General features: G+C 44.7%; 1 protein-coding gene across 5 annotated transcripts in view; it reads right to left on the bottom strand.

The window, feature by feature from the left end:
- The window catches only part of SORT1 (sortilin 1), a 67,439-nt gene that overhangs the window by 5,288 nt on the left and 34,474 nt on the right, over nucleotides 1–27,677 (bottom strand). For 4 of the 5 annotated variants that reach the window (XM_049616639.1, XM_049616643.1, XM_049616644.1 and 1 more), the window contains exons 6-17: nucleotides 24,263–24,336; nucleotides 20,164–20,213; nucleotides 19,200–19,330; nucleotides 15,931–16,075; nucleotides 14,797–14,952; nucleotides 13,016–13,122; nucleotides 10,026–10,128; nucleotides 9,519–9,687; nucleotides 8,484–8,674; nucleotides 6,078–6,267; nucleotides 2,075–2,191; nucleotides 1,357–1,465 (exon numbers count right to left, since the gene is read on the bottom strand). In XM_049616639.1, coding sequence (XP_049472596.1) covers nucleotides 1,357–1,465; nucleotides 2,075–2,191; nucleotides 6,078–6,267; nucleotides 8,484–8,674; nucleotides 9,519–9,687; nucleotides 10,026–10,128; nucleotides 13,016–13,122; nucleotides 14,797–14,952; nucleotides 15,931–16,075; nucleotides 19,200–19,330; nucleotides 20,164–20,213; nucleotides 24,263–24,336 — 1,542 coding nt within the window. The remainder of the gene's footprint in view (nucleotides 1–1,356; nucleotides 1,466–2,074; nucleotides 2,192–6,077; nucleotides 6,268–8,483; nucleotides 8,675–9,518; nucleotides 9,688–10,025; nucleotides 10,129–13,015; nucleotides 13,123–14,796; nucleotides 14,953–15,930; nucleotides 16,076–19,199; nucleotides 19,331–20,163; nucleotides 20,214–24,262; nucleotides 24,337–27,677) is intronic. The other variant, XM_049616640.1, reaches the window with a different exon arrangement.

The following is a 27,677-nucleotide window of genomic DNA, read 5'->3' as shown; positions in this document are numbered from 1 at the left end:
GCCCATTTCCCTGGCCTCTCTGTGAATGATCCGCAGTCTCTAGGTACTTACTGCTTTCCCAGCCCCCCACGATGGGCCCTCTCAGTGCTATCAGGAGGGCATCACTGGTGGCAGAGGGTAACCAGAACCTCAGCTCCTTGAAGCTGCCAGAATGGTGCAGACTCAGGGGCTTTCATGTCAAAGTAACACTGGGAGCCCTTGGCAGTGAGCTCGGTCAAACAGCAATCGTGGCTGTTCCCGGCTACCAGTGTGTAAGTCGTGGAGCACTTAAGGGTGCAGCAGGAAAGGGAGACAGGATGGTAACAGGGGGTTGGAAGAATCTGGAACAGAGCCAGCACCCGGGAAGAAGCTGTGCCAATGCCTTATCAGGCAGGACAGCATATAACACTGAGACGTGTTTTTACTTAATTTTTGGTATGTTTTTACAAATAGGCCTTTTCATATCATTGTTTGAGTGTGACCTACCTGCTTCTGGGTGGGAGATAGGGAATGTGTGTTTTCAATGTATCCAAGAGGAGGCAGAGCTGGATTCTGGGACAAGCTGTGTCCCTGTGGGTGGGAGTCCAGTGCAATCACACACACACAAACACTGAGGACAGCTGCCAGGAGTGTGGGGTGGGGGCGGGGGGGCGCAGAGGAGGAGGAACCTGCCCCCTGACAAGTACACACACCCACGCATTCTTCTCCCGCTACCTTCCTAATCCCACCTCAGGCCCTCAGTCCTTAGAAGGCTGGGGAGGAGGGGGCTGCGGACTGTCCGCCTCTCATTTTATGGGTTAGGAAACTGGCATTCACAGTTTACTGCCCCGGTCCCACTGCTGGTCCAGTACTTCTTTATCAAGAGGTTTCCTCTTTACCATTTCCCACACCCCAGCCAGACAGTTCAGTACTACAGATCTGTAATCAGCCCACGTCAAAACCAACCCACTGAGACCATCGTTCAGTTCTGCACTCTGCACGCACTCCGCATGACTTGGAGCAGAGACCACCTAACCTATGGCCCAGGACTCCTCTCTTCCACAAGACTCCGGTGCAAGACTCCGGTCCTTTATAGCCAGGCTTCAAGCCTTTTTCCTAAATGACTCTCAGCCTCAGAAATGTCCTCAACTTGACGCTTCCAAGACTCAGAACAACTTTACAGAATTCCACTTTGTTCCCCCAACAAAGAAGTTTCTGGGGACGAGTTTCTCACTGCGTCGCATGACCCATCCTCCACCCTAATGGTTTCCTGTGCAAAGCAAAGCCCGCCGGAAGTAGTTTGGCCACTTTTATTCAGTAATAAAATTCTTAATGTTTTTTGTTCCTGGCAGAACAGGAAACCCCACTGGTACCTAAACCAGAACTACTTTCATATACCTGCTTTTCAGGACTCAAAAAGTTACTTGTACATTTCTTTTTCAAGTCTTTTACTTCTCGAACTGGATTCACTCCACCTTGGCATCTGTCTCCTGGAATTTTCCGGTACCTGAAAAGGCAGAAGACATTTTTTATCAGACCACTAGGATGTATCCCTGGATTCTTGTTAGTTCCTGAAAACAAGATTTGAAAAGTGCAGAAAAACATCTCCACCTTATACCACCTCTCAGGCCAGAGGGGAGAGCCACAGGAATGTTTCAGGGACATTTTGCGTAGTTTCAGGCCTTGAACAGACCAAGCATCCCTGGCCATGCTGTGGGGACATGCCCACCATTCTGCCTTAAGAGATGGGGCCAAAGAACTGTGACCCAGGGAAAGCACATTAACACATGGTACAAAAATGGGAGGGGGAAATATGTATCCGGGGAGGGAGCACCATGTCCCCTCCAGAGCAGCGCTGCCTAATGCAGTGGCTACTTACATTTCAACTAATTAAAAGTAATTCAGTGCCTCAGTTGCTGCACACGGTCAGCAGCCACCATATGGGACACAGCAGGTTAGGGAGCATTTCCAGCACCACACAAAGTTCTGTTAGACAGTGTTTTGCTAGCGTGCCCTAGAATGCCGTGTGCTCGGAGATGTGGAGTGCTGCGAGTGGGGGTCTCACTCTGCAGGGTGAAGACTCCTCTGTCACGATTTGAGAGGAGAGCCGCCTCACCCGTTTGTTGTCAGGTGCTCCTCTCTGCCATACAGACAAAACTCCAGGTCGTGGCCCTTCAGTTCTGGCTGCTCCACACATTTGGAGTCATTTTCTGGACGGAAGTAGCCAAAATCACTGCCAAGAGTCAGCAAAGAAAGTATCTTTCAGAGTTGCTGAAAGACAGTTAAGTGACTAGTAATGAAGGGTTTCTGAGGAGCAGCGGAAGCTTAATATTCCAGTCTTTGGTTGCATGAGAGCAGCTCAGGAAGGCCTGTGTCATCTGCAAAGAGGGTCTGTTCAGGAAGACAGACATGGAGAGGGCTAAACTGGGGGACCATCAGCTTACGGATCAGGCCTGGTGGACTGAGGACTCAGCGGCTGGGAGCCCTGCACAGACCACGCGGACTCCAGGAAGGGGATGACTGCAGCAAGCGGCGGGGCGGGGGGGACTGTGCACCGAGAACAAAGACACTGAGAAACAGTGGCAACAGTGACAGATCTAAACCCACTATGCTTAGGAATCTTTTTATTTACCTCCAAATCGCTCATTATTATGTTTTTGGGAGGTATTCCATAGGGTGTATGCCAAATCTTTCCTGCCTGCCCCATTTCTGTCCCTCTTAGCTTCTTAGATGACCTTTGTCTCCAGTGCAAATGCCTGTTGTGCCCTCCATCCTACCCCATCTCTCCACAGTGCCTCCCACCTGCTCACCTTTCTCTGTTTCTCCCAAGAAATATACCGCCTCCTCTCCAAGGCTGACCCCCTACACGAGCGCCCTGGGCCCATCCTTCCTACTACCCTGGGATCTGGCTTCACTGATGGTATGGACCGACTATCAGTCCCTTAGCCTGCACATGTCCTCTTCCTTCCCCCTCTTCCTCCTTATCCTTCTTAGAAGGATATTTTCTCCTTGTTCTATTGTACTCATTTCCTTTTTATTCCATGCATTGTGGCTTCAACCCCCGTTATCACCTTGGAAGCGAATGTCTGAGGCCCCCAAGACTCCCTAGTCATGCCACTGTGGAGAGCCCTCTCTGACCCTGCCTGTGTGGTGGCCCCGACACAGCACCTGCTCCTGCTCCTGCCGTTGCAACTGTGCCCACCGGTTTCTCTTGGCACGGTTTGCACTTCAATCTTCCTAGCCTGGAAATGCAGACCCTTTCCTGCGGCCCACAGGTCATCCTCTTACTCTGTATCTGCTCTGCCTTCATGAGCTTCATTATTTGTTGCAACTAAAACTTCCAGGTTTTACCTCTCTTGAGCTCTGATCCTCCATTTCCAAGTACCTGCTGGATGTCACCACCTAAATCTGCTGACAGAACTTCAAATAAGGTGTCCAAAACATGTCACAAATTCTCTTTCAAGCCAGCCTCTCCCAACATTTCCCTATGTTTGTCCAGGGCACTGCCTTCCTTCCATTATCGAAGTCGAAAATTCAGCCTGGGCATGCCCTATCTGGACCCTACTCACTTCTTTATCGTGACCTCTGTGACTTCCCCTCATGGTCTATCTCCCGACACACCGTTCCTGAGCACGCCAGTGGTATCTACACGTATGCCAGTCCACGGCTTCAATGACTTGCTTCTTCCCAGATGTGCAAGGTCAGGTCCTGCCACTTGTCAGGGCTCGGCTCCAATGCTGCCTCCTCCACAAAGCCTCCTTTGACCCATCTCCTTTCAGCTCTAGATGGAACAGCCTCTAGGTTCTCTACATCTTCAAGGCACTGTTTCACAGCATAATTACGTGCATCTTACCAGGAGAGTCAATAACAGGCTTTCCACCATCACTTTGCACTGCCTTGTGCACAGCAAGTATGCGATGGATGCTTGGGGAATACACAGATGATGCTTGCACTTCAAGGTTTTTGTGACAGATATTTAGGGGACAGGGTAAGAAGATGCAGAAGACACCACCCCTCTAGCACGGAGGGGGAGTTCCGGTGAAAATTTTAGGGTCTCCAACCGAAATATCCGGGAAAGTGCCCTTCCTGCTCACAGAGTACACAATTCTTAGGCACGGGTGGCACAGTGTGTAGGCTCTGGGGCCGAGCTGCCAGGCACACATTCCAGCCGTGCCGCTTCCCGGCTGGGTGATGGTGGGCGAGTTAGCGGTAACCTCTGAACCTTCATTCCTCCCTTTGTGAGATGGAAATGGCAACAGTACCTAGCTCAGGGGGCTGCCATGGTTAAACATAAATTGTTCGGGACAGTGCCTGGTATAGTTACTGCTCAGGAAACATCAGCTGCTATCACGACTACTCAATGATGATCAAATACAACATGCCCTCAAGGAGTCGAGACTTTACTGGTAGAACCAAACCTGTGCACAATAACCAAAATACAGCAAGAGCTGTACGGCAGAAGCCCAGATGAGTGAAAGCTGGAGAAGGCTTTACGGAGGTGAGAACTGAGCTAAGTATTAGAGGCCAAATAGGAACTCCCAAGCTTGGGGGTCAGGCAGGGAATGTGGGAAGACTTTCCAGGCAAAGGAAGCAGCAGGTAAAATGGCATGGAGCTCTGAAGAAGCACAGCTTGTCTGGAGAGCAGGAGAAGGTCAGGTAATTAAGAGCCTGGTCTGGGTCCAGTCTAGGATGTAGAGTGTCCCAGTGTCAACAAGCTCTAGCCCTAATATGACACCACAGTGACCGGAAGGATCCTGTTTCCTGTGGAAACACAGAAGACAAGACCTCTGGCCCATTCTGCATTTAGATGTGAGCCACACATGGGGAACCACACCGGGTCAGACTGGGTGTTCGCTCAGTCCCAGAGAATGTGATGTGGGAGGACACGACTGCTACCTGTCTGCATTCTTTTCCAGATCCTTTTAAAATTTTTATCTTTTTTTTTTTTTTTTTTTAATTTTTTTTTTCAACGTTTTTTTATTTATTTTTGGGACAGAGAGAGGCAGAGCATGAACGGGGGAGGGTCAGAGAAAGAGGGAGACACAGAATCAGAAACAGGCTCCAGGCTCCGAGCCATCAGCCCAGAGCCTGACGCGGGGCTCGAACTCACAGACTGTGAGATCGTGACCTGGCTGAAGTCGGACGCTTAACCGACTGCGCCACCCAGGCGCCCCAAAATTTTTATCTTTGAGAGAGAGAGAGAGAGAGAGAGAGAGAGCGCGCGAGCATGAGCAGGGGAGGGGTAGACAGAGGGAGAGAGAATCCCAAGCAGGCTTCCTGCTGCCAGCATGGAGCCTGATGCGGGACTCAAACCCACGAACTGTGAGATCATGACCTGAGCCAAAATCAAGGGTCAGATGCTTAACCGAATGAACAACCCAGGCGTCCCTTTTCTAGATCTTTTAGGATCCACTTTTACTTCCTGTCAGTATGTTTTGCAGGTAATGAATTCTATAAGATTACTGGCTGTGATGGGAAGCAGTGCCTCTTATTTGACCTAACTTACCCTGCTTGGCTACCTGGGGCCTGCCTTGCCCTTGTGTAATCAACTAAGTCCATGCCAGTAGGGTAACTAACCCTTCAGCCCAGATGGTCCTGAACTTGAGGCAGTCCATCTGGATGGCCTCTAGACCTTGATATGACATCTGGACCATCAGTACTCCAACATCCCCTCCGGTCTCCTTCAATCTTGCAGACGATCCAAAACCTAGTGCCCTACCTGCTGAACTCAGGCCGCCAGTGTTTAGTGAACACATGAATTCCAACTTCCTCCCAGCTCCTGTACTGTCCTTCCTGGTGTTTCTGCCCTATTTTCTCCTCTCTCTGTTTCTGAGTTCTCTTCCTCCTTATACACTTCCCTTCCTTGCTGTCAGCCCAGGATTCCTGGGGGCTGTTGCTGGCCCTGTCCAATAACTGACTGACTGGCCTGATAATATTACCTGTCCAATTGCTAATAACTCTCGGTCCCTTCTCTGTGCCTCCATTTCCTCAGTAAGAGCAGCAGTTCTCCACCCTTGGAGAAGAAAGGATTTGAATATTTTTCAGCACTATAAGTCAATGGTCTTTCACTACCTCCTGCACAGCAAAGGGGCTGACAGAGATGTGAGGGAAGCTGATACCAGAGGAAGTCCTCCAGGGAGCAGGGGCAGACGGACGGCTGCTTGGTCACAACATAGTCCCGACCATTCTGGCAGACAGACGACTTGCGGAGCCGCAGGTACTGTTCTTTGTAGCCTAAGATGCAGCCGTCTCCGTATTCTCCGGGGTCGGCAGAGTGAGCCAGCCATACGGTATAGTCCCTCTCCTCACCTAAAGGGAAGACAGGCAGTTCAGGCCACCGCACCCACGTGTGCGAGGCAGCTACCAGGCTGAAAGGAGAGGAAGGACAAGAAAAAGGGGATGTCGGACTCATCCCACTGCCTCATTTTGTAACTGCAGACAAGAGTTACGTCAGTTGGAGCCTACTAGCAGTTGGCACCTCCTTGTGTCAGAGGAGGACACTTCACATCTCACCGCCCGTTTGAGTTATTAGGAAAAAGCTTATTTGCTTCAAAGTGGGCAGCTGGATAGAGGACCTCTAAGCTTCCTTCCACATGGAGAGACTGCTGCCTCCATGTCTTGCACACCTGTGCTGTTGGTCAGCAGGAGCTGTCACAGGTAAGCTACCAGGCGTTTCCTTTCAGGAGACAGCAGTTAGCCAAAAGCTAGAGTTCAGTTTCACCACGGGTTAGTTTGCCTCAAACAGAAGGGAAGACAATCTCTTTCTAGACTTTTAACTTCAGATGACTGGCTTTCACGTAGACTGCTGATGACAGTCGATCCAGCTTTGTAAGTCGTATCACCCACTCCTGGAGAAATGACTCAAAGGCCATGAGCTAGACTGTGGATTAGGGTTTTATCCTCTGGGATACAAAGACCAGCGCAGAGTCTGTTAGGGAGCAGGTGCCTACCAAATCTTTTAATGGCGTTAAACTTCAGGAATAACTGTAGAGCTGCCTTCTGAGGGGAAAACTCACAAGCCAGCTCCTTCACAGCCTATTTAATGAATCTGGATATTAAATAATGACTCTCGGGTATTAAATCATATGTAAACACCTTGTAGAAAAGGCCCAAACAGTGCTTCTGCTTCCTCCAGGAGTCACTAAACTAACATTCTGAGGAAACAGACCCATTGTGCCATCTAATAACAGGACCAAAATTCAAACAAAGCTACTTGAAACCTTAAGTCTTTTATCATAACATGCCAACAAGAAACCACGGCTCGCAGGGTGGGAGACTTTTCTCCAGTTTTCTCTTTTATCCTCCATATTTTTCAGTACAGTGTCAGCATCTTTGGTACCAGGGCCTGGGTTTGCTTATGATTCTTTAGCAACACCTTGCAATGAGCATTTTACCTCCTCTTCGGAAGCCATTTTCCATGCCTCTAACATGCCTTCCAGTCTGACATCACAGAACTCTGAAATGGTCAGTGTGGGCTTCGAGCTCACCCAGTAGCCATTCTAAAACCTCACCTGTGACTGACATTCAAGCCAAAACTCTTTACACGAATACTTCCTCACTTCAACGTTTTGATAATCAGATGCTCTATGCAACACACTTTCCTCTAACGCTTCTCTTACAGTTCTGTTGCAATCAAGGGTGAAAAGCCCTGAAATGTCATGAAATAATTTTAGATAAACACAAGGACGCATTATCCTTACAAGCAGAAAAAAGTCCCATAAAGTGTTACAGAGCTTCAACAGTGTGAGGCCACGCTTACAGCCTTAGCCACACATGGCTGGTCTGAAGTGAGATTTACTCTAAGGGTAAGGGTAAAGTATACACTGGATTTTGAAGTCTTAGAAGAAAAATATAAAATATAAAATATTTCATTGATAGTTTTTTTTTTAATGTTATTTTTTGAGAGACAGAGACAGAGCATGAGCAGGGGACGGGCAGAGAGAGAGGGAGTCACAGAATCCAAAGCAGGCTCCAGGCTCTGAGCTTTCAGCACAGAGCCAGACATGGGGCTTGAACTCACAGACCATGAGATCATGACCTGAGGTGAAGTCGGGACGCTTAACCAACTGAGCCACCCAGGGGGCCCCACATTGATAGTTCTTAACACTGCCTACATATTGAAATGATTTTAGGTATAGTAGGATGATTAATTAAAGTGAATTTCACCTCTTTTACTTCTATAATGCAGCCAACAGAATAATTTAAATTGCACATGTGGTCCTCATTTTATTTCTTTTGGACAGTGCTAGTCCAAAGAAGGAAGCTGCATTTCTGATACCATTCATTGCATTGCCTTGAACATCCTTCAATCCTCTTTCATATGCTTTTTTTTTTAAGTAGGCTCCATGCCCAACGTGGGGCTTGAACTCATAACCCTGGAATCAAGAATCATGTGCTGTACCGACTGAGTCAGCCAGTGGCCCTCATATGCATTTTCTTATTCCAGCTAAAAGAAATGAAATTGAATTATTAGGAAAATAGGCTTATATGTTCTGGTAGAAAAGGTCAAAGGAGACTCTACTCACAGTTCCTTTCAAGGACATCTTTAAAATCAATGGTATAGGAGACCCACTGGCGGGTCAGGAAAGATTCTGTGAACCCCCATATGCTGATATTCATGGACCGAGCTCCAGGTTCTGAAGCTAGACCGGTAAAGTAGATGGGCTCCTTGGTGAATATGTAGGTTTGCCAGCACTGACCTTCATCTGTGGAGAACCTGAAACCACAATTAGAGAACAGTCGTGACAGAGGATCAACATGTACGGGAGTATCAGGAAACTACTCTGGCTGTTTGATCCCAAACCAGAGAAAACCCTCATATTTATGTCATGGCTTAGTGACTGATAACTATATAAACTTTTAATGCCCACAGATAACAGGGTAGGTAAAAGAGATTCATTCAAAGAATATAGAAGAAAATGCCTTTATAAAAATTGTTTCAAAGGAAACAGAGGGTAGCGACCCATGTACGAATGGGCTTCTGAATAAACATACAAAATTATTTTAGAGAACTTATACTTAAGGAGTAATTTTCTATCCAAAGTGCTTAAATGCTTCTATAGGATTCTTGTGGAGAGAAAGAAGAATTATTTATTTACTTATTTATTTAAAGAGAGAGAGAGAGAGAGAGAGAGAGAGAGAGAGAGAGAGAGACAGACCACGACCGCACACACGTGCAAGTCAGGGGGAGAGACAGAGAATCCCAAGCAGGCTCCATGCTCGTTGCGGAGCCTGACCTGGGGCTCAATTCCATGACCCTGGAATCATGACCTGAGCTGAAATCAAGAGTCAGACGCTCAACGAACTGAGCTACCCAAGTGCCCCAAAAGAAGAGTATTTTTAAAAAGTGACAAAAAATGTTAGCTAGAGGAACTCAGAAGAAAAAGCAAAGATACTGACTGTGGGTTGCTCTAGATGCAATCCTTTCAAGAATGTTCCCTACAGTTCTTAGAATGCACAAATTTGAATCAGGGTCCATAACTATCCCTACCTCCCACAGAAAAACATCCCACAGTTGCCCTCCATGCAGATAGTGTGGGTGGAGCAGAGCTCATGCATACTTAATCACACTGATAGGATGGTTGCTGTGCTCAATGGCCACAATGATGCCTCCGGAATCCAGGATGGTATAATAGTGGGGTCCTTCGAGCATCTTCGTCCAGGAGTAACCCCCATCATCTGAGATGTACACATCCGGGATCATCACTGAAATGGCATCCCCTACACTACCTGCAACACAATCCGCCATCTCGTCAGCAAAAATCAGCAATGAAACGGAGAGGGTTTACTGCCAAGAGAATAATTTTCAGTGAATTTACTCTGATTATTTCCCATCATACCTCTTGTAATAGGAAAAAAAGGCCACTGAAAAGTTGGGAAAGGAAGTCATGTTTCTCTCTCTGATGGGGAGTCTAATGAAAAACCCAGAGTATCATTATTATTCGAGAAATTTCACAAAGGATGGTAAACATCATGTATGGTGGTTTTCTTATAGGATTCAAGGCTGTGGCTGAGTTTTAGTGTGCTCAGCTACTTGCTCCTGTGGAGATGGGGGGCGGGCTGCTCACCATGGGCAATGACTATGCCGACGGCCTTAGGCTCTGACAGTGGGGCCATTGGAACGTTTAGTTTCTGGGAGATGCTGTAGGAAGCGTGAATATGAAGGCTGCACTGTGAAAAGAAACCAAAGCTCAGATTAAAACCAAAGGTGTAAATTTTTAATCATCTCACAGAGCCTTCTAAGAAAGCTTTGAATTTAACCCAGACTTCAGCGGGATACTCTCTTAAAAAAAAATTGTGGTAAAAAATACATACCATAAAAGTTAGCATCTTAACCATGTTTAAGTGTACAGTTCAGTGGGGTTAAGTACATTTATACTGTCGTGCAACCATTACCACCATCCATCTCCAGAACTTTTTGAAACCAAAACTCTACACCCATTAAACAGTAACTCCCATTCTTCCTCCTTCCAGACCCTGGAAACCACCATTCTACTTTCTGTTTCTATGAATCTGACGATTCTAGGTACCTTATATAAGTGGAACCACATAGTATTTGTCTGATGACTGGCTTATTTCACTTAGCATTATGTCCTCAAGGTTCATCCATGTTGTGGTATGTGTCAGAGTTTATTGAAGGCAGAATATTATTCCATTGCATGTATATGCCACACTTTGCTTCTCCGTTTATCTGTCAAAGGACACTTGGGTTGCTTCCAGCTTTTGGCTACTGTGAATAATGCTACTATGAACATCGGCATGCAAATATTTCTTTGAGACCCTGCTTTCCTTTGGATATATACTCAGAAGTAGGATCGCTGATCATATGGCAGTTCTGTTTAATTTTCTGAGGAACCGCATACTGTTTCATATAGTGACTGCACTATTTTTCATACCCACCAATGAAGCACAAGGATCCCAACTTCTCTACATCCTTGGCAACACGTTATTTTGTTTCGTCTTGTTTTTGATAGTAGCCATTCTAATGTACATGAGAGGCGTGAGAGGTGATCTCTCCCTGTGGCTCTGATTTGCATTTTCTTAATAATTAGTGATGTCAAGCATCTTTTCATGTGAGTTTTTGGCCATGTGTGTGTGTGTGTGTGTGTATATATATATATATATATATATATATAATTTTTTTTTTTTAAAGCTTGTTTATTCTGAGAGAGAGTGAGCGAGCACGGGAAGAGCAGAGAGAGAAGGAGAGAGACAGAATCCCAAGCAGACTCCTTACTGTCAACATATGAGATCATGCGGGGCTCGAACTCATGAACCGTGAGATTGTGACCTGAGCTGAAATCAAGTCAGACACCTAACTGACTGAGACACCCAGGTGCCCCTTGTATATTCCCTATACAGAAATGTCTACTCAAGTCCTTTAACCATTTTTAATTTGGGTATTTGTTTTTTCTGTTGTTGAGTTATGGTCTCAGTGGGATATTCTTGATTCCAAAATAGATTAGTATATTTAGGAGCAAATTATGCAATTATTTTCTCATGTGTAATGCTTAGTTTATTTTATTCCTGCATTACACCGAAGCCTCTGATCAATATTTAAAGCATGAATAAACATGAAAATAAAAATAAAGCATGATTCCACACAAATAAACTTGATGAACACCTGACATACTTCTGATACCGTACAAGATGTGGTGCTGATTCAAAGTAAGACCCAGTCCTGTCTTTAAAATTTCTGAGAAACCAGTTGAGCTATAAAGCACAATGAAAGTTAATGTTTTAAAAGAGGTCTGTGTTGGATAAAATGTTCATTTTATGTCATATATTTTACTGCAGTAAAAAGGGGTTCACACAAACTACAGGCGACATGAAGAGGCAGGATTAATTCTAGGTGAAGATGGGCCCTCAGGATGATCAGGATTTCCACTGCTTCTAATGGCTCAGGACTGGGAGAGTCAGGCATAAATTTCCCAAGAGTCACGTGGGCAGCGCCACAGAGGCAGGAGCGCATGTACGGTGTTCAGGGGGCAGCAGAGGGCTACAAGGAACATGCCAGTGATCAGATGGACAATGACAATGAAAAGGCAGAAGAGAGCCTGACAGGGGAGGAGAGGACCTTCACTCACCAGGTCAGAGGCACAGACTTTATTCACAGGCAAAGGGGAACCCTGAAACGTACTGAGGAGGGAAAGGCATGGAGTGTGAGAGTGGCCAGGCAAGTAAAGAGGCCACTGCACTGCCCAGGCTCAAGGTGAAGAGGGCAGGCACAGGGCACGGCCACGGTAGAGGGATGGAAAAAAAGGGGAAAGGAGAAAGGGCACCGGGTGGCACAGGTACACTATCTTACACAGTCTGAGGCTCTTAAAAGGAAACAAAAAGTCCCGCCTACAACAGCAGAGTGGATATCGGCCACAGGTATTCTGAGAAGAGCTCGGGAACCACCAACACTGTCATTTTTTGAGGAAAACTCCCAGGGTTCCCCGAAACTCTTCTCAAACTCTGTAAGAGCCAGACACAAGACTTGTTCCTCTTTTCTTTTTTTCTTGTCTGTCCAGACCCATCACTCCTGGAACCTGGGATCTCCTAGAGCAATGCCTTTGTATCTCTATTCTTAGCCTCTCCTCAGAGGGGCTAGTTCTGGCATTCATGGGCCCTACCGTGTCACCATCCACACCCTCTGGCTGTGTGGAGCCCAGGGAGAGGGGAAGAGAAGGCCAAGTTCTCTTCTGTTTGTTTCTGGCCAGCACGGCTTTGCACTGCTCATGAATGGCTGGTCCCTGGCGTCACGTAGAATTCCTTAAGTCTCATAGTTGCCATGCTGACTCTTAACTGATTACCGGCCCATCCTCCGTTCTGTTTTCATTCAGTGGTTTAGTAAATTTTAGCCTTTAGTTTTTTCTTTAAAAGACAAATAGTCCATAGTATTTTGGCTTTTCCTTTTCCTACATTCTACATTACTTTCATTACTCTGATTTCCAAACTTTCCACCTGTAGCAGCTGTGGTCACTAACCAAGTACAAAACTTCATTATTCAAAGGCCTGAAACCGATCAGAGCAGGACACAATGGCTGCACAGGACACATGGAGTAAGACACACCTCATTCTTGTTTTTGGCTGTAGCATCACATTCACTGTTTTCAGGCTTCCTCAGGTGCTTCCACCTTCCTCCTTGGTCAAAAGTGATCATAGTCTGGATAGAGTTATCTGAATGGGAAAAGAACAGTCTTAAGTCTGATAGACCGGAAGTACCTTATTAAATTCAGTTTACCATGGCATCTCTCGCTCCTGGGGCTACATAATGCCATTAGAACTCTAGAGTCCTACAAGCTTGTAACATCCAACAAAACAGCTCAGTGTTGGTGAGTAACTGAGCAGCACTCTATGCTATTTGAAGAAGGCTTCCCACCTGAATAGGACTCAGCTGATTCCAGAAATCATCTAGACTGATACTCTTGAAAAAATACCCTTTTTCTCCTTACCAACACAAACAGGTTAATGTCCATTCTCCTTCCTTGCTTGGTTGCCTTCAAGGTAAAATCTACAATGGGAAGGCATCCCAATCTTTACTCAGATAAGGCCAGGATACCAGGCTTGTTATAGGGACTCTCAAGATTTGAATGTATGTGCCTAAGTCTGGCTCAGTAATTCCTAATTTTCATCTTTCCACTACCCCATACCCGATCTCTCCTATACCTTTTCTCTTTTTTCTACATGCTCTTCCCTGTTCTCTATTCTTAATGACATAAACTATTGCAAGTTTAAATTCAGAGACAATATGCTTTGAGTTTCCCAAGGAAAATCAAACAAGAAAGCAAATGAAGGACAATTCATTTAGTCAATAAATATTTATTGCATGCCTACTATGTGAAAACTGTTGTGAGCCTTCGGGACTATCTTGGTGAACAAAACAGAAATAAAACTTGGTGAATGTACATTCTAGCAGGGTGAGACAAACGCCAGATGCTGTAAACAGGTAAATTATATAGTATGTTGGAAAATAAGTGCCATGGAAAATCCTGCCCTGCTAAAGAGGGGCTGAGTGTGTGTGTGTGTGTGTGTGTGTGTGTGTGTGTGTGTGACTAGGGGAGGACAGACAAGCTCCCAGTGGGACAGTCATGGCAGGCTCTATGGCTCTATTCAGAAAGCAACATATGAGCACAGATTGGAAGGAGGATGGTGTCAGCCTTGCAGATATCTGGGGAAACAGAGAACAGTCCCTGAAAATCTCTAAACCATGCATGTGTGTGCCTGGTGTGTTTAACGACTGGCAGAGGGCTGCAGTGACCAGAATGCAGTGGGTGGAGGGAAGAGGGGTGGGAGGAAACGGGTCAGTACTGCTTAAGACCTTGCCGACCACTGCAAGATCTTTACCAATAAAAACAACCTCTCACCTCCCACCAAAAAAAATAAATACATCTATAAACAAAACCTTAAGAGTCTTTGTACTTTAGAGTGACGTGTTTATTTGTATAACTGGGCCTTAGCAAAGGTGAGCTCTGCAGAACCTCGGAGCAGAACACCAGAGGAACGGTGGCCGGCTACAGCTGTGCCTTCTACAAGGAGAAAAGCAGGAAGTGGTTCAAACTCAGGCTCATTCCTCTAGGCCTAAACCTCCCAATATAGAAAACTCATTGCTTTCATTTATTTAAAACTTCCTCTACACAACATAGAACCCAAAAAATCTTTCTTTCTATCTGCTGCTGCTTTGCTCTTTTTAGTTCTATTTACCATAACTGATGTAAAATGAAGAGCCAGTATTGACATGAATAGGTTTGCCGGCTAGGCAAGCAACAGTACTGGGGGGACAGGACCACCATTGTTTCTGAAAGTCTCGACTCCCAACACTTTCAGCTGAAGGACAGCTGTGCCCAGACTTACCTTCTGAGAGCACACTTGTTATGTAGACCCCGCGGAGGGAGGTCACATTGGTAAAGTCCGTCTCGCCACCTGTGGTGGTGTAGAGATGTCGGTCCAAGGACTTGGAATAGACAATGCCTCGATCATCTGAGGTAAAGATTGTGCCAAATCCGGTATCTGAAATAGGCAAACAAACAAAAACAGTAAGTCTTGCGGGGAGGGAACAGAGAGAAAAACAACAGTCCAACCATACACATGACTAAATCGCTGACTGACTGCATACATTAGCCAACTGTCCCTCTTCATGATGTAGGCACAGACCTGAGCATTAATCATGGTTTGATACTCATGATTTTCATGTCCACCTTTAATTCTACTACCCAGCTTGGTGCCTGGAGTCTGGTAGATACTGTTTGTTGAATGAATTAACCAGATGCCACAGAAAAGCCCTTCCCAGATATATTCTGGTGGCAGAGGCAATGCACTTAGATTTATATCATACATACCTCTAAATCTTTATATTCTAAACCTATGCTTCTTGAACTGTGGTGAAGGATCAATTTCTTTTTTTAAGTTTTATTTATTTAAGTAATCTCCACACCCAACATGGGGCTCGAACTCACAACCCCGAGGTCAAGAGTTGCATACTCCCTTGAGCCAGCCAGGCACCCTGGTGAAGGATCAATTTTTAAATTTCTATTATGGCACAAACCGATCCTTTGTAAAATATAATAAAAATTAATCCTAAGAAGAGTGAAATACAAAATCTAATCCTCAATGTTTTAATGATTAGATTCAACAGATGTAAAATTACTTTGTCAAATGGTAAGAGGAGTTTCTCAATGTTTGCTATTGCTTTGGTGCTTACTTGGCAACAAAGAGCTTGCAAACCGTATAGCACCGGTCCTCCGACCATTCTTTGAGCAGCACTGCTCTAGAATACTTGGACATACACATAAACCACATTCTAGAGCCAAAAGAAGGGGCCTTCTTAACAGAGACTACACAGTATCTCTAAGACAGAGTATTCAGTAGGACACTAATAAAAACCTAGAGGTAAGAGGAAATGTCAACACGTAAGAAGGAAGCTCAAAATAGAACTTGAAGTTTAAATCTCTATGCGTTCAAGGGTGGGCCACTAAAAAAAGCTCTTACCTCCAGGTTCATCTACATGCATGAACACCATGTCATCATTAGCTGCCAGAATAGAATAGAACTGTTCCTGCCCCACAGAAGGTAGCTGGGCCATGCTCCACGTGTCCCCTTGATCTGTTGATACATGAATCCTTCTCGTTGTATCCTGGAACAAATGCCAATATTTAATGTTTCAATTTCCACTAAGATGCCATGTGCAGGGACATGAATAGGAACATTATTATTCATAATTGTAAGTCTCACTCTCCATTTCTTCACTGGATACAATCGTTATAAATGACACGTCCTAGTACCAATTACCAAAACAATTTCTTAAATTTTTTTTTGTTTATTTATTTTTGAGAGAGAGAGAGCACGAGCAGGGAAGGGTCAGAGAGAGAGGGAGACACAGAGTCCAAAGCAGGCTCCAGGCTCCGAGCTGTCAGCACAGAGCCCGATGTGGGGCCTGAACCCACAAGTCGCGAGATCATAACCTGAGCCAAAGTTGGACACCCAACCAACTGAGCCAGCCAGGCGCCCCACCAAAGCAATTTCTAACCCCTAGCAAAGTTCCAGGCAATGGAACAATCCATTCTATTGTAAGCAAGGCTATCTTGGCTTCCTCTTTGGCTTCTTCATTCTGGTATGGCCCTGTATGATGTAATTCTCCCAACCTCTGACATTCCCATTTTCTTCAATAGAGCTAAGGGTATGATGGGGTCGTCTTTAGTTTGGCTTTACAGCCATTCGCTATGCTTGCTCAGATAATTCTTAAAATGATGATTACTGTACCAAAGTTAGGTCCCTCTGAGACAGTCCTAGAATAACTCAAAGAATGAGACAATTAAGAGTCTAGAAAATGGAGACGAAACTCATGCTTGGGAGATCACAGGGAAGTCAAGATGTGACACGTCTCCTCTTTAAGGAAGTCTCTCTAAACAGCCATAGTGAAGGGAACATGCACAGGCTAGGAAGAGGCCAAGGAGAGGCAGAAATTAATATAGGGGAGCTGATCAGGGAGTATTTATCTGTTGAAAGGAGTCTGTTAGGTAGGCAATTAACACCTCCTTTCAGATAAATAGCTTAAAATAGCTACTAGACATATTTAGCCAGGGCACAGGAATGAGTCCCAGGGCTTCCTTATGTTAAATACTCTTTAAAATTTAGTGACAAGTACATTTAACCTATCTCTAACTTATACCTAGATGTTTACTTTCGGTCTTACTCATTGTTACAGGTAGAAACTAGAATTAAAAAGCACACACTAGACAGTAGCAGTACAGAGTAGGAGGCTAACTCTGGAAGCAGTCAGTCTGATTTCCACCAGGGTTCTATCTCTGGGTGACCCTAAGCAAGTTACTCAATTTCCTCAAATACAAATTGAGGTGAGAGGCCAGCTCCTAGGGCTGCTGGGAAGATGATCACAAAACTGCTTGAGACAGTTATGTATAGTTACTGTGTCCACTTCCGCGTCTCCACTCCCCCTTTCTCTGAACCCGCTGTAATCAGCCCGTTAACCCCGGTGCTCTGATGAAAACACGCTTGTCCAGGTCACTGACAACTTCCACTTTGCCAACTCCAGTAGACAATTCTCAGGACTCATCTAATTACGTATTTTAGTTGAGTTTCACACAGCAGATCACTCCTCCTGCTTGAAACACTTTCTCCCCTTGGCTTTCGTGGAATCCCTGCCCTACTCCCCGCCTCCCTGGTCCTTCCTTCTCAGTCTTCTTTGCTGGATTTTCATCTCTTTCCAACCTTTCAGCATTACTAGGGTGCTCTGGCCCATGCTCAGGCCTCCAGAAGATAACATCCAGTCACATAGCTTTATATACCATATAATTTGGAGAGATTCATATACCCGAATGCTTACTCAACATTTCCACTTAGATATCTAGCAGGCATCTCATACCCAAAACTGAATTCTTGATTTCCCTCCCACAAACTTGGTCCTCTTGTGGTCTCTGCCATCTCAGTAAATGGTACCACCATTCACCCAGTTGCTCAGGCCAAAGACTAAAGTTATCCTGGGTTCCTCTCATTCCCTCACAATCCACATCTAATCCATCAGCAAATCCTACTGGCAACACGTTAACAATATATCTGCACTCTTACCACTTCTTCTCTCATCCATGTTAATAGCCTGGTCCAACCTACCATCTTCTCTCACTGCTGTCATGGCCTCCCAGCTTCTCTTGGTTCTTCCATTCCTGCCCCTTGTCAGGCTATTGGTTCCTGCACCTACCTATTCTGTCAAAAGAGCAGCCAACTTACACCATTCCCTTGCTAACAACCCTTCAGAGCTCTCCAACACATGAAGAATAAAAGCCATGCTCTTGGGGTGCCTGGGTGGCTCAGTTGGTTAAGCATCCGACTTTGGCTCAGATCATTATCTCACGGTTCAGTTTGTGAGTTCAAGTCCTGCATCAGGCTTCTGCTGTCAGCTTGGAGCCTGCTTTGGATCCTCTGTCCCTCTTTCTCTGCCCCGCTCCGACTCACTCTCTCAAAAATAAACAGATTAAAAGAAAAAAAAAAAAAGCCAAGCTCTTAATCGTGACCTATAAAGGCCATTGGCTCCCCCTCTTTGGACCACCTTTGCCTGTGCTCCAGCCATGCTGCCCTTCTCACTGTTCTTCAATATTTCCAGCATGTTCCAATCCTAGGGTCTTTGTGCTTACTGTTTCTTCAGCCTAAATGTACACAGAGCTAAGTTCTCACTTCAGTCAGGTCTCAGACAGCCCATCCAAACCACCCTATCTAAAATAGCACTGCTCCAGTTCCTAATGCATTCTATTTCCTTACTCAGCTATAGATTTCTTCATAGTTTTAATTGTTAACTGATATTATAATATCGTATTTATTAGTTTAGTGTTGATCCAATTCCCTACTTAAATATAAGCTCTGAGAGCAGGACATTTATCTGTGTGTTCACTGCTATATTCCTGGGACCTAGAATAGCACCTAGAATATAGGTGGTACTCAATTAATGTCACTATTTCATTACTGGATAATGAACAAATGGGACTGCTTTTTTCAGATGCCCATGTCTGAGTAGAGTCCAAACACTGGGGCCATGCATCCCAGAACAGGTACCACAGGTCATGTGGTGACAACAGGCTGAGCTACAGAGTAGCCCTGAAGAATCAGTCAACTTCTAGGAAGACTCCCTCCAAATCTTAGTGAACGTTGCAAAAAAGGCAAGAAACTCTGTCAGTCCTAGCAGTTAAAGGGACTCGTTTGAGACATATTTACAGAATATTAGAAATCGCCAATAAAAGGGCAATACCCACCTTATCAGCCATCACAGAGGCAAAAAGGAAACGTCCCCCAAGACCAAAGGAGTAGATTTTCACACCGATGGTTTTGAAGCTCTTCCCCAAGTCTGAAGTTCTCCATAATTCCAGTGCCCCAAGGTCAGCTTCTTAAACAAGACAAAATATTAATAAAAGTTGCATATACTGGTGAGCCCCTAGTTCAAAACAAGTGTTTTAGAATGTTCTTAATTTTATAGCTAAAGGATTTTTAATCTTATGCATGTTAATCAAGTAACAATATGAAATAACACAGCATTAGGCATAGGAAATTAACATGGGGTTTTATTTTTATACAGGTGAGGTTTTGCACTGGATAGAAAGATAAAGCTTACTTAATTAAAATACAGTGTTATATAAACGTGTCACAGCCACAGCATCCTGTTTTGCTTTCTTCATGCTTGGAAACAATCTTATTTTATTTTAAGTAGTCTTGAGTTTCTGGTTTTCTTGCTGGTCATCTAACACCCCTACTGGAATTCAAGCCCCATGAGAGCAGGCCTTGGGTGTCTTGCTCTCTCCGTCCTTAGAACGGTGATTGGCACACTACTGCAGGTGCTCACATGAATGAATGGATAAATGAAATGGAGCCGTGGACTGGACAGCTAACAACTTCCACCAACACAAACACAACCTCCATGCTCTTTTGCAGAAATCACTATGCACTTCAACTTGTTACTGTTTGTAGTCTAATTTTTACTTCATGTATAAGCGTTACTAAAATTAAGTATACTGCTTCTGTGTGTGGCTTGCATTTTTATTTGATCTAGGCTCAGTGCTTTTAAAATTTGAATCTGGTTGTAATTTCAAAATTTTAAAAATCATTGCCAGTTATCTTTAGCTATTAAAATCACAGGACAATGGAAGGATCTTTGATGTTTCTACTTCTTACAACCATGAGTGGACAACAGGACACTCTTATTTGGGACTAAAATATACTTACTGCAAGAGCCGTTTGCATAGGTGGTAAAGAAGATGGTGTTTTCTGACCCCCTACAAAGAGGCAAAGACAGAAAAGACACAGTTCAAGACTGCTGTCAACTGCAGTCACGAGCTCCAGGCAAGTCTACTAATGACACACTCCATCCGCAGGCGCCAGCTGAGACAGCTTTTGGGGATGCTGCATGCCAGATTCTCGCAGCCTCGCTGGTCAAGGTTCCCCCCAGCCCGGCCCCAGGATTTTCCCTAGTCCACTACTTCTTCACGTGGACTCTTTCAGCGGGTCAGACTGGCCTACTTACTCTCTCCAAATCTGCCTCTTGCATTTGCTGTTCCTGTTTCTGGCTTAAAATGCTTTTCTCTCTCATGTAACCAAATCTTACCCTCACAATCTTTAGGCTCCAGCTTCAAATTTAGCTCTTCTCTTTTTTTTTTTTTTATTAAAATTTTTTTTCTTAATGTTTATTTATTTTTGAGAGAGAGAGAAAGAGCATGAGCAGGGGAGGTGCAGAGAGAGAGAGGAGGGGACAGAGGATCAAAGCAGGCCCCACGCAGACAGCAGAGAGCCTGATGCGGGCCAAACCCATGACCCACAACTCATAACTGTGAGATAATGACCTGAGCCAAAACCAAGAGTCAGATGCCCAAGTGACTGAGGCACACACGTGCCCCAAAATCTAGCTCTTCTATGAAATTTTTCCTGGCACTCCAACTGGAAAGCTTCTTTGCTGCAAAATTCTGGAGGAGTGATTCTCAACTGGGGGCAATTTTGCTCCCCCGGGTCATTTCCAGTGGTCACAACTGGGGGATGGGCAGTTGTTGCCAGTATCTAGTGGGCAGAGGCTAGAGATGCTGCTAAACACCCTGCGATGCAGAGGCCAGCTCCCCCACAACAAAGAACTGTCTGGTTCCAAACGCCATTAGCACCAAAGTTGAGAAACCTTGTTTCAGGGCACTGTGCTACTCTGTGCCAACCACTCAGCATTCCTTTGTCTCCTATTTAATTATCTTAATCCACCAGTTTATGTCTTCTCTCTCCTATTACATTATCGCATTCTTAGGACAGGTGTGAAGTTCTGTGCTCTGTTGTTTCCCCTCAGAACGAAGTTCCATGCTTTGCATGTGCTAAGTAACTTAGTTCTTTCATCTCAAATAGACAGCAAGGTCAGAGGTTGAATTATTTAAATTCGAACTTGGAAAGGGAATTTTCAGGAAAGTTGATTCAGACCCTGATGGTACTTCTAGATCAGCACCAGCGGAAGGTGTCAATTCAGACCCTGAAGGTACTTATCAACCAGCACCAGCGGAAGGTGCTGGGTCTGAGCATGTTCCTTTGGCACTGCAGGCTATCAATTCCTAGAAATCAAACATCTAAAAGGTGAGGTAACAGTGGCCAGCAGACCAGTTATCCTATATTTAGACACTAATCAGAAAAACGAGTTACAAAAATAAAAAATATTATACAGAATACAAAATACCTTTCAAAAATAAATTTTTACCTTTAAAAATTTTTTAAGTAATCTCTCCACCCCATGTGGGGCTCAAACCCATAACATGGAGAACAAGAATCACATGCTGGACCAATAGAGCCAGCCAGGCACCCCTTAACTTTCACTTTTAAAGATGAGTTTTCTGTTTGTTTCTTTGAACTTTGGAGGTATAACTGACAACACTTAAAGTGCACACTGTGGTGATTTGATATACATATGTAAAGGTGAGTTTATGGTTTCTTTTTTTTTTTTTAATGCTTATTTCTTTCGAGAGGGAGAGAGGGAGGGAGGCAGGAGAGGGAGAGCGAGAGCGAGAGCAAGAGAGAGAAAGCGAGAGAGAGAGAGAGAGAGAGAGAGAGAGAGAGAATCCCAAGCAGGCTCCATGCTCAGCCTGGAGGCCAATGTGGGAGCTGGAGTGTGAGATCATGACCTGAGCCTCAATCAGTAGTCGGATGCTCAACTGACTGAGCCACCTCGGAGCTCCCATAAAAGTGAGTGTTAATGACCAAAATTACTAGAGTCTTACTATAGTAACACCCTATGTACCTTAGGTCCATCAAGAGTGAAGCAATCTGTTAACTTAGTTACTTTAAAAGTTACTTCCTTCCAGGGGTACCTGGGTGGCTCAGTCGGTTGAGGTGACTCAGCAGAGAGCCTGCTTGGGGTTTTCTCTCTCTCCCTCTGTCTCTGCCCCTCCCCTACTCACTCTGTCTCTCTCAAAATAAATAAACTTTAATAAATAAATAAATAAATAAATAAATAAATAAAGTTAGTTCTTTCCTGATAAGACCACATAAGGCACAAATACAGTTCACTGAAACACACACAGTGAATGGGGTGCCCGGGTGGCTCTGTCAGTTCAGCGTCTATTGATTTCTGTTCGGGTCATAATCTCACAGTTCGTGAGATTGAGATTTGCATTGGGCTTTGTGCTGACAGTGTAGAGCTGGCTTGGGATTCTCTCTCTCCCTCACCTGCACACGCGTGCTCTCTCCCAAAAATAAATGAATAAATATTAAAAAAAAATAGAACAAATGTAGACGTGGCATGTGTCCCTTGGTGGTGCTGTAAAAACCATGTAACCAGTGTTTCCTGGGAAAAGGCCATTTTATTCAAGCGATATTTTTTAATACTTTAATTTCAGTAGATATATTTAGCAATGTCTCTATTACACATTTCCCTGACTCCCTAAGTCGAGGACATTAAATATGAAAGTCTTCCTTGGACTATGGGTCATCTTCACGAACATCAACCGCAGGAAACTGTAACACAGTGTTCCCATTAGAAGTCACTGAGGTACGTGTGCTCTCTTGATCTGGCACCAAATAATCACATCCTGTTACAGCTTCTGTTTCTCTTGCTTTTACAGTCCCCCCACCTCCATGCAGCTCTCAGGCAGGGGATTCTCAGGCTGGGTGTGCTTGCTCTTGGTGTTCACACACCCCACCTCTGGCACCAATCTGCTATCCACAGGGAAGTTACATTAACAAGTTTGTTGAAATTAGTCAAAGAGAAGGAAGAAAGAGGTTCTAAACAGGGGAGTGAGCCTAATCAGAATTTGGGAGGTATGAAGGTTTTTAACACAATTCTTGCTCAACAATCTCCCAAACTCCCCCAGTAAATCTCCTTTCACAAAAGCCAGAGGTTAAGCCGCTGACTAGCCAGTTAGGACAAAGGTGATCTGCTCCTAAGAACTCCTCCACTGCATCATCTTTTTTTTTTTTTTTTTTTAAATGTTTGTTTATTTTGGAGGGAGAGAGACAGAGTGCAAGCAGGGGAGGGGCAGAGAGAGAGGGAGGGAGACACATAATCCGAAGCAGCTCTAGGCTCTGAGCTGTCAGCACGGAGATCATGACCTGAGCAGAAGTCAGATGCTTAAGCAACTGAGCCACCCAGGCACTTTTTTTTTTTTTTTTTTTTTTTGAGAGAGAGAGAGAGAGAGAATGAATGAATATGAGTGGGGGAGGGGCAGAGAGAGAGAGGGACAGAGAATCTGAAGCTGGCTCTTGTGTGCCGGCAGCAGCGAGCCTGATACAGGGCTTGAACTCATGTCAGATGCTCAGCTGAGCCATCCAGGGGCTCCTCCTCCACTGCATCATCTTAAGCAGGCACTGGGTGGGGGTGGGGGCCCAGCAAGAGAAGTGAAGGATTTCTGGTGCATGGACAGTGTGACTCTGATGGCCTGGAAGCTCTCTGGGCTTTCTTCCTGAGTCCGTGCTACATTCCACATGACTGAAATGGAGCTCTAGATGAGGGAATATAAATCTGGGCACAGGGAAGTATGTAAGTCCTCAACTCAAAGCTGTATTTTATGCTTTCCAACTGATGTCACCATTAATGGAGACTAAACCTTTGCAGGCAGGAGCAACTCAGTCATGTGCCTTGTTTTACACTTTATATTCTAACATTTAGTGAGACTAAGTATTCTTCCCCAGCAGAATTAGAGGCTCCTCCAGGTCAAGATTTGGGTCATACCCCTTCTCTTGTATCCCTTAGGGCACCCTGAAGAGTACTTGGCACATGGTAAGTGCTCAATATTTACTCATGTGACTTTTGGCAGCCCTGTCAGGAAAGGTTTAGGGCTCTGCACAGATGGAGTCTTCTGTTACTCACCATTTGGCCAAACACACTGCTTTGTGGATTTCTTCCCATTTTCCCCCAAAATCCTTGGACACCCACAGGCCATTCTGAAAGATTATAAATGACTTATCAGAATTCCAGCTTTGTCTTGTGCAGCTGCTTATATGACCTTTAATAATTCATATCCAATCATTCAGGACAGTAAAAACACACACGGAAGCTCCATCAATAAGCTGTCTGCGCTATACACATGGTTTATGGCGGCCTTGTCAGGGTTTGGGAAGTTCAGAATGACAAGTGCTTGTGGAGTGCCCAGTACATGCCAGGCACTGTACCAGATGTGCACAGGAGACACAAAGACAAATAAGATAACGCTCCCTGCTCTCAAGGAGTTCACAGTTTAACAAGGGGTGCAGATATGAAGTTTGACACAACGTGGGGGCACAGATACAAGTTTGATACAATGTGGTAAGTTACAGAAACATGGTCTCTGGGGTGAGAGTAGGGAGGGGAGGGGCAATGAATGAGAGATGGTTTGTGAAGACAGCTGAACTAATATTAAATAATGAACAGTGTAACCAAAAGAAGGGAAATGGGAAGATGGGATGTTATTACACAAATATATCCCAGTACTAGTCAAGGCGAGTCGACATCGCAGGGTGGGCAGGGAGCTAAAAGCCTTCAGATACTGATGGAGCACAAATTCCAAGGTGAGGAAAGAAGGGACTAATGCTTGGAAGAAAGGTGTGGGTCAGCTCACAGAGGGCCCTCAGTTTTACTTTTTTAAAGGTGGAGTACTTGGATGGCAATCGGAAAGGGGTGGATTTCTGTTCAGAAGCAGGAAAAGTAATGAAAAAGTAGTGCCACATTAGTTCATAAAGAGTTACTGAGGCCCTACACCACAGCTATAAGGAATAGGCTCCAGAATCTAGAAACTAGATTCAGTAGAACTGGGTGATTTTTCCTGTAAGGCAGAGAGAGAGAGAGAGATCTTTAGCAGTATAGAGGGGCAGCAAGATAGGAATCTGAGCCTTAGGAGGAAGCCAGAAATATGGATTTGAGAGCCTTATACATTAATTACAGTGGCAGTTAAAATGGTCAGCGTGGAAGAGATTGCTCACAGTGAAATGAGCGGTAGGGACTCAAGGGTAGGTTGACAGGAGTTTACGAAAGAGACCAGGAAGGAATGGTTAGAAGGTAGGAAAGAACCAAAGGAATGAAGTCCTAAAAGCCAAGCCAACTGAGTTCCCAGAAGGCGAGACTGGCCAGTATTTTCAAATGTAGCAGAGAATTAGTAAGATTAAGATGGACAATGTCAGCTATATCGACAACACAAGCCTACTGGGCCCAGACCCAAAGGAGGCGGGACAGAGATGTCCTGGTGCAGCTGAGATTAAATGAGGATGGTCTGGGCAGAATTTACCCCCACTGTTCTCCCACTCTCATCCACCATTCTTCCTTCTGTAACTTTTCCTCCTCTGGTAATGTTCACCTCCCAGCATTTCTAAGGTACCTAATTCTACTTAGAAATAGGTAAGGGTCTGATATCACCTGTTTTCACTTTAGTACATATTGGTCCATCTTATACACACTGATTATTTTTACTTCCTACTTATCCTTAACTGGAAGAAATTTGAGGTATAAAAGCAGACCGTGGCTACCTCTTCCTGAGGATAGCATGTTTCAATAATCTCAAGACACTTGGTAATGGTGATGAGGTGGTCAAAGGAGGGGCTGGTGATTCTGTCCATCCCTCTGGGGGTCTCTCTGCTCCCTTGAAGGGCCTATAGCTCAAGCTGCTGGAGGCCAACTTCCTGGAATTGTTGCATTAAGATCTGAAGCCTACCCAGCAGGGCAGTTTCCTTCCTCTGGCCTCCTTTGGCTAAACCTAACTTTGACCTTCCTTGAATCTTCCAGCCTTCCCCCTGCTCACCGAAGGCCCATAACCCAGACTGCTCTTCCAGTGCCCTTCACCCTCCCTGTGCCAGCCCAGCTTGTCCACATTGATGGTCCAGTTTTTGTCCCAGAATAGTCACCACAGCAATGGCTCTCAAATTTTAGTGTGCAGGCTCAGCCGCGAAGGTTGTTAAAAATACTAGCCACCTCACAACCAAAAGTCACTGATGGACTCTACCTGGATTGGGGCCTAGGAACTGCATATTAAACCAGTCTCCTAGGGGTTTCTATCTGATGTTGCTGGACAGAAGAAATCAGAAATAAGATGAGAGAGAGCCATGTAAATGTAAAGTATAATTATGATTATCATAGTCTAGCAACTCAGACACTTTGGGCCCTAAAAATCCATGCTACAGAAGAGTGATCCTCTAGGAAAGGAAAAGTGACACATGTTCCCCAGGGGTCTTTCAAAAGAGAGGTGGGAGGGTCAGGGAGGGACACAGGTTTCTGGGAACAGTAGAGGAATGTGCTAGGGGATGCAGAGATTTAAGACTCTGGATAGTTAATACGTGAGTATCAAAGACAGAAATCAATATGCTTTATATACTGGGAACTAACAAAAAAAAATCATAAAAATGTGGTTTGGCCATAGCAAAGGAATAAGACCATCAGAAATTTGACAATTTATGCATGTCCCTTGCAGCATAAGAATGAATACATTAAACTGTTTTCTAGTTCGTTACTCTGATAGTACACATTTATTCACTTAAAAAAAAACTGGAATGACAGCTAGACAGCATACTTATCTGGACTAGATAGCACATGAAAATCATGCCCTTTACCAAATAGGAAAAAGATGCAAAAAATACATAATCAATGTCTTAAGAAGTCACTAGAAAGCAGTCCAATATAAAGAGCATATCCTACCCTCTTGCACCGTTGGTGGGAATGCAAATTGGTGCAGCCACTCTGGAAAACAGTGTGGAGGTTCCTCAAAAAATTAAAAATAGACCTACCCTATGACCCAGCAGTAGCACTGCTAGGAATTTACCCAAGGGATACAGGAGTACTGATGCATAGGGGCACTTGTACCACAATGTTTATAGCAGCACTCTCAACAATAGCCAAATTATGGAAAGAGCCTAAATGTCCATCAACTGATGAATGGATAAAGAAATTGTGGTTTATATACACAATGGAGTACTACATGGCAATGAGAAAGAATGAAATATGGCCCTTTGTAGCAACGTGGATGGAACTGGAGAGTGTGATGCTAAGTGAAATAAGCCATACAGAGAAAGACAGATACCATATGGTTTCACTCTTATGTGGATCCTGAGAAACTTAACAGAAACCCATGGCAGAGGGGAAGGGGAAAAAAAAACAAAACAAAAAAGAGGTTAGAGTGGGAGAGAGCCAAAGCATAAGATACTCTTAAAAATTGAGAACAAACTGAGGGCTGATGGGGGGTGGGTGATGGGTATTAAAGAGGGCACCTTTTGGGATGAGCACTGGGTGTTGTATGGAAACCAATTTGACAATAAATTTCATA

The sequence above is a fragment of the Panthera uncia genome (genome assembly GCF_023721935.1).
Source record: "Panthera uncia isolate 11264 chromosome C1 unlocalized genomic scaffold, Puncia_PCG_1.0 HiC_scaffold_4, whole genome shotgun sequence".
Lineage (NCBI taxonomy): Eukaryota > Metazoa > Chordata > Mammalia > Carnivora > Felidae > Panthera > Panthera uncia.
This window is presented reverse-complemented; position numbering and strand designations above follow the sequence as displayed.